We start from the raw sequence: 7234 nt of genomic DNA, 5'->3' as shown, positions 1-7234 counted from the left end.
CATCATCACGCTCCGTTCCCCAAAAAGTGAGAGAAGAAGAAGAAAAGGAAAAAGAAGCCGAAGGAGAAGAAGAAGAAGAAGAAGAAGAAGAATGAGAAGAAGGAGAAGAAGAAGAAGAAGAAGAAGAAGACATCTCGGGAGGACTTGTAGAGTTGCCTGATTCTGCCGATGAATTTGAAGTTTTTGATCGACCCCAATCTCCTGAAGTGACTTCTAAGAAAATGGTTATCCAAAGGAGAAGTCATAGGAGTTTGAAAGATGTAATTGAGGACCAGCCTGGCAGGGTAGTGGAAAAGCAAGTTCAGGTCCAACCTCCATCTCTTCCCCCTCCACCTCCTCAGTCATCCCAACCAACTGTGACTGAGCCCAGTGATCTAAAGAGGAGGAGAGAGCCGAAGGGCAAAGAAGTGATGGACGCAGGGCGGACTCACACTACCAGTGAGGGTGAGGACCAAAGAGCTGCTAAACAGCAGAAAACAAATCATGCGACACAGCGAGAGGTGGATAAAACAACCACTCAGTCCTCGGATCCCGAGGCTTGGCTCCCAACCCCTATGCTCGATAAAAGGCCTCTAAAGGAGGATGCTTCAATTAGGGACTTTAGTGGCAGACTTGAGTGCCGAGTTGCCTCAGCATTAGAGGAAACACTTCTTCTTCCTAAGGACATGGCTGAGCTGAGAGCGATCAAGAGGGACGAGGTCTTTCAAAATACTAAAAGATACTTGGGCATGGTACGACGCTACAACCGTTACATTATTCTTTTTATTTTATTATTATTGTATATATATTTTTTTATTGTTGCATATTTCTAACTCCCTTTTTCTCTAGGCCGTTCAAGCCACCTTCAGGCTTGAGGAGATAGCCAAATCCTATTACGATCAAATAGACGAGGAGAAGAAGAAAAGGATATCAGCTGTACGCACACTGAATGCTTCCGAGCAAAATATTGCGCAGCTGAAAAAGAAGTTAGCAGCCGAGGAAGAAGCTCAGAAAAGTGCTGATTCGGCTCTAGCGGGGTTCCAAAGACAGGCCGAGGACCAAGGGCGGCTTCTGCGTGATGCCAACGCCCAGCTGGCAACCTCTAAGGAATAGGTGCTGACCCTGCAGAAACGACTGGAAGAAGTCCAGAAGCTCAGAGATCAGGCTGAGAAAGCCAAAGCCGAGGCTGAAAAAGGAAAAGACGCCGCTGAGCAGCAGGGTTACAATGTGGGCGTTGCCGAGACAGAGGAGACTTTCCGAGCTGAGGTGCCCGTCGTGTGCCGGGAATACTGTGCCCTGACTTGGCAAGAGGCCCTCGACCGAGCTGGAGTTGAATCTTCCTCAGAGTTGAGGAAATCTGAAAATATCTACTTCCCCCCAGCTATTCGGGCCTCCACTCCCTCTACCCCAATAGGGGAGGTATCTGTTATTGTTGCTGAGCCACCCCAGGAAGTTCAGACTCAAGCTCCTCCCATACTCAGTCAGCAGGAGCAATTACTAGTGCCTGGAAAAGCAAAGGATCTCTCCTCGGCCAAAGAAGTAGCTGGGCTCAAAGACAGAGCTGCCTCTCACACTTTTGAACAGGCCTTAGCCTCAACTACCCTGCCTGTCGGAAACACTCCCACGGCACAGGAAAAGGATGTTCCTCATGAGGTAGCTGGCAAAGCCCCTCCCAAGCTCCAAATAAAACTAACCAAAAAGTTGCTTGTAGTTAAATTCTTTTTAGTGCCTTTTTTATCTCCTTTCTTTTTGGCAAGTTATAAGAGACATCTGGGGTTTCGTTCATTATCTGTATAATTTCATGTATGATCATTCTTTATTACTTACATTTGTTTATCTACTTTTCTTACGATCTCGGACTGTAAAAAAGGATAAAAGTTGACATGATAGGGAAGAATCATAACTTTATATTCGATTATTGAAAACTCAAAGCAGGCTATAACAGTGACCTTTGCGGCTTTATAAAGGCTCCCTGTAACATTCATTAGGAAATTACATTTACCTAGGATAGCATTTTTACATTTCATCCAAAGGGGTACTAATCCCCTCGAAATGCTTTAAGTGATGCTCATAGCCTTTACTTCGATATGTATCTCCAGTCACACGAACCCCCTTTTTAGAAGACCTTGATTCCAAGGAAGTTCAATATCTAAATAGTTTGTTATAGCTTAGTTTCAGTTTAATACTTACATTCATAGCGTAATGATTTCCACTAAGTTGTGGTCCGAGGACCTGACATGACTTAGTTTCTGTTTAATACTTCAATTCATAGTGTACTAATTTCCACTAAGTTGTGGTCCGAGGACCTGACATGACTTAGTTTCTGTTTAATACTTTAATTCATAGTGTACTAATTTCCACTAAGTTGTGGTCCGAGGACCTGACATGACTTAGTTTCTGTTCAATACTTCAATTCATAGTGTACTAATTTCCACTAAGTTGTGGTCCGAGGACCTGATATGACTTAGTTTCTGTTTAATACTTCCATTCATAGTGTACTAATTTCCACTAAGTTGTGGTCCGAGGACCTGATATGACTTAGTTTCTGTTTAATACTTCCATTCATAGTGTACTAATTTCCACTAAGTTGTGGTCCGAGGACCTGACATGACTTAGTTTCTGTTTAATACTTCCATTCATTCTAGAAACACATATTGCGGGAGCAAGATAAATTATAAAGGAAAGTAAAACATAACTTGTTAATAATAATACCTTCTCAAGTTGCTTACATTCCAGGGATGGAGTATGGTTTTTTCATCTAAATCTTCTAAATAGTAAGCCCCTATCCCCGCAACAGATGTAATACGATATGGCCCTTCCCAATTGGGCCCCAACTTTCCCCAGGCTGGGTTTTTGGTATTTCCCAAGACTTTCCTCAACACTAAGTCTCCCGGAGCTAACGGCCTCAGTCTGACGTTTGCATCATAACCCTGCTTCAGCTTGTGCTGGTAGTACGCTAGCTGAACCATAACTTTTTCTCGTCGCTCATCTATCAAGTCTAGACTTTTCCTTAATGGCTCATCATTCCCATCCGGGGTGAAATTACTGGTTTTCAATGTTGGAAAGCCAGTTTCAATAGGAATCACCGCCTCAGCTCCATACGTCATCGAGAATGGGGTCTCCCTGTTGATCGTCGGAGCGTCGTTCTATACGCCCAGAGAACATGCAGGAGTTCTTCTACCCATCTTCCTTTGCCTTGCATCTTATCTTCCTCTACTCTTCTATATTTATCTATCCGATCCATAAGCTGACGTACACTAGTAACAGGCTTGCCAGTCAGAGACTTCCTCAGACCGTGCTCAGTTGGAAGACCTTCCTTAAAAGTGTTCATAGCCATGTCATCGTGAGCCCCATCCACCTCGTTGAACATTTCCAGTATCTGTCTGAGTAGGCTTTTAGGGTTTCCCCTTCTCGCATAGACATGGATAATAGCGACCCAAGGGTTGAACAACCCTTCTACAGGTAATAAAGCGAGCACCAAAGGCCTGAGTGAGCTTCTTAAAAGAGTCAATAGTATTAGTTCTCAAGCCATTAAACCATCTCATTGCCACTGGGCCCAGGCTAGACGGGAAAACCTTGCACATAAGGCTTCATCCCTAGCATGAATAGCCATTCTTTGGCTATAGTGGCTAACATGTTCCACTGGGTCTGTTCGACCATTATAAATGGTGAACACAGGCTGGTGGAATCGCCGAGGAAGACTAACGTCTTCAATATGTCATGTGAAAGGCGACTTAGAGACCTGATTCAAAGCCTTGTTCAAGGCATCATTCCCCTGACCCTGGCGAGTCGGACTCTTACTTCTTCGCCTACGGTGGTACTCTTCCTCACACGAAAAAGATTCGCTGGGGGGAGTTCTCGACCTCTGTCTATAACTGGTGTCATCTGACTCCTCGGAGGAGTGTTTAGAGTTATGAGCCTTACGCCTTCGTCGTTCATATCGCAACTCCCTCTTCAACTTGTTAATCTCACGCTGCAAATTTCCTCCGCTCTTTACAGGGGAAGCATGGCCTTTACCCCGGGAGCGGCTTCTATCTGTATGGGTTGTTCGGGTACTTCCCTCATGATCCTCCCCTTGTTCGTGGTCTACCAACGGATTGCTGTGCTGAGAGCCCCTAGACTCTGCTTGGTGCTGATTAGCATCTGCCTGTTGCGGGCCTGTCAATGGTTGCTGCGGTACTCCCTCTTCCATCGTGAGTATCACACTTGCCTTTCCTTTTCAACAGATCAAGTTCTCCCCACAGACGGCGCCAATTGTAGGGACTCAATTTGGATTGACCCTGAGTATGAATGAGTTTTCAGCCCAACAAGCCCAAACAATAAATTTTTAGAGTATGGGTTCAAGAACTAGTACTGTGTGACAGGAAAGGTTCTACTCCTCAAGTAACAAGGGATACTTTAGGTTTATTCCTAAAAAAAAAACTCTCCTCGGCTCTTTTTCAGTCAGTCTCTCTCTCTTCTTTCTTTCTTTTTTCTGCCAGAAGAAGTCCCCCTTATTTCCTTCATTCCTATGTTATATACTCCGTTTTCCCCCCGTTTCCATCGTACACGTGTAGTTCTTATCTTGGGAGCTCCTTTCTGTCCCATCCAGTACCTACCGGAACCTTCAGCTTAGTGGCCATAAAGCTGCTTAGTTACTGTTCAGGTATCACCTCCACATTAATGCGGCCAGAGTGTTAGCTGGAAAGCATTTAATGTGGAGGTGATGGCCTTAGAAGATATTTGCTACCTTCCCCGATGCCTCCTTAAGCTATATCCAATTTCCAGTTCAGATACAACTTGGCGGAGTCTCCCCACTAACATGAAAGTTACATTCACCTCGGACTTTGGTGTCCTCGGACGTGTGTTATGCCGCTGTATATAATATCTACTCGTTCCTCCTATATTACCCATTTGGTAAGAATAAAACTTTTTTAGGCTGTCCTCGGATAACTAAGTGTCCTCGGATAACTAAGTGTCCTCGGATTGCGCCATTGGGCCCCGAGCCCACTTCTGAGGATTACTATACCTTTTTAACTAACAGGCCCCACATCTTATGAATCGGATTTCCACAAAATGAAGTGAATGGAATCCTACTAATCCTAGCTAATAGATTAATTCTGCTTTGTCATTGCTCTGTGTTATTAATTGTTGTGGCGTGTGTGTTTGAGTTTATAATTTCCTCTGCGTTACTAATTGTTGTATATAGTTTTAGTAATGGCGTGAGTTTAACGAATCTAATAAAAGGCAAGTTGAGATGGGTGTAGAGATTTATGAAATACTAACAACTTACTACAAATATACAGTCGCACTACCGGTTAGACTTCTTTTTTTATTTAATTACGTACTGGAACTAATTAATATAATGGTGGTGTGAGTGAGTGAGTGAGTAGTATTCAGAGTTGAGACAGACACAATTAATACTGATTAGTAGGAAAGGTAGTTGCGGTGAAGAATGGAAGGTGAAGCACATGTTAATGTCGCTAGGATTAGTAGGATTCCGTTCACTTCATTTTGTGGGATAATTAGATTCATTCATTAATATTAATATTTATTCATTAATATGAATGAATATTAATATTAATATTCATTCATTAATTAGATTCATTCATTAATATTAATATTTATTAATATTCATTTATTAATTATTTGCTTACTTTTAGTACCAAGTAGATAACATGTGATTAGAAACTTTAGTGCATTTTATAAGTTCAAAGTGGTTATGCTGTTGTGATTGAACAGCAGCCACACTTCAAAGCTCTTGATTGTGATAGTGCATGCTAACATTTTATTAAAAGAAGCAACTCATCAAATGTAACTTTATTTTTAGTAGCCTGGGTTCTGTTCAAAATTTGTAATAGGAAGAAAAGCTTTAATATTTTTTCTAAGATTTTTTTTTTTAACTGCTACCTTACATCATAAAGTTGAAAAAAGTTTTGAAATTAGTTTTCTTTTTGTGTTATCATTTCTTTTTGTTATTTTTCTATTATTAAATTTTTAAGAATCAGATTCTATGCTGTAAATGCTAAGTTTGTTTCAACAATCTATTAACAAATAAGCTGCTTATGACTTCCCATAAGTGTAGCGAAACTTGAAAATATTATTGTCTATCCATACACAAACTGATGCCAGTTGAGCAGGAGATTATAATTATGCATATCTTTTTTTGTTTAATGGTTTTAATTGTACAGTTAATTCTACTTAACTTTTCACTAAAAGTTATCTTTCTTTTATCTCCAGCTCTCTTACTCTTTTGTGGCTGAAAAAATTGTGAGGAATAAGGTGAAGAACACAAGTTAACTTTGGATTTTTTTTTTTGAAAGTTGTAAACTTAGCTTGAGCAAAGTAAGTATATTCTAGTTAAAAACTTATAAAACTCTATATATACTTGTAATGTTGGAAATTGGTTTTGTGGTGGGTTGTTGTGTTGAAGCAAGCGGGTGGCTTGCATGGTGTTATAAGGTGGTTTAAATTTATATTGAGAGTGTTTTTAATTTCTTGCAAATGTGAATGAAACTTGTTGATTAGTAGCAATTGTGTTCCTTTATTCAATTTCAATACTTGTAAGCATTATAGTTGTGATGTTTGTGATTGGTTTTGTGGTGGGTTGTTGTGTTGGAGCAAGCGGGTGGCTTGCATGGTGTTATAAAGTGATTTAAATTTATATTGGGAGTGTTTTTAATTTCTTGCAAATGTGAATGAAACTTGTTGATTAGTAGCAATTGTGTTCTTTTATTTGATTTCAATACTTGTAAGCATTATAGTTGTGATGTTTGTGATTGGTTTTAAATAGCATTATACTTGTAAACATGAATAGGATAGAACTTTATCTAAGTAGCTTATAGACTTAGATGTTAAAATACATTATGCATGAGTTGTCCTTATTTTACTAAAGTAGCATTCATTTTATAATTGTAGTCAAACATGGATAAAAGTTGGATGACAATGGGTAAGACACCCGATGGCAGATTAAGTTATTCATATATTGAAGGGGTCAATGCATTTATTAATTTTGCAAGAGTAGTTGTGGACTTGAGTGGTAATATTCCATGCCCGTGTATTCACTGTGGGAATTGTTTTCGACAATCTCTTAATACTGTGCGTATCCATTTGCTTCATCGTGGGATTATGCAATCTTACATTAATTGGTATAATCATGGGATAAAACTAAAGGCAAACAGAGATGCGAGATAAAAGCACTTGCTATTAGGGTTGATGAGGAGGTGCGTATTTTTTCATTTTCTTAAACTTTAGTATATTGCATGTTGTGATTAAT

The 7234-nt window shown here is 40.3% G+C and overlaps 1 protein-coding gene across 1 annotated transcript; it reads left to right on the top strand.

Annotated features, from left to right (window-relative positions):
- Nucleotides 1-221: 221 nt before the first annotated feature.
- Nucleotides 222-1944, top strand: LOC136066905 (uncharacterized). Its single transcript, XM_065771956.1, has 4 exons — nt 222-731; nt 829-1074; nt 1108-1632; nt 1915-1944. The coding sequence occupies exons 1-4, from the start codon at nt 222-224 to the stop codon at nt 1942-1944; spliced, it is 1311 nt and encodes a 436-aa protein (XP_065628028.1).
- Nucleotides 1945-7234: the final 5290 nt, after the last annotated feature.

This window comes from Quercus suber, unplaced genomic scaffold (genome assembly GCF_002906115.3).
Source record: "Quercus suber isolate HL8 unplaced genomic scaffold, Cork oak 2.0 scaffold_51, whole genome shotgun sequence".
Taxonomy (NCBI): domain Eukaryota; kingdom Viridiplantae; phylum Streptophyta; class Magnoliopsida; order Fagales; family Fagaceae; genus Quercus; species Quercus suber.
The sequence above is the reverse complement of the archived record's forward strand: the minus strand, read 5'-3'. Positions and strand labels throughout refer to the sequence as shown.

Bases quoted from the DNA above. Each gene is read 5' to 3' on its own strand.
- LOC136066905 (XM_065771956.1), top strand. From the start codon at position 222: ATGGTTATCCAAAGGAGAAGTCATAGGAGTTTGAAAGATGTAATTGAG. The intron at 732-828 runs GTACGACGCTAC...CTTTTTCTCTAG, and splicing joins CTAAAAGATACTTGGGCATG to GCCGTTCAAGCCACCTTCAG. The intron at 1,633-1,914 runs GTAGCTGGCAAA...AACTCAAAGCAG, and splicing joins AAAAGGATGTTCCTCATGAG to GCTATAACAGTGACCTTTGC.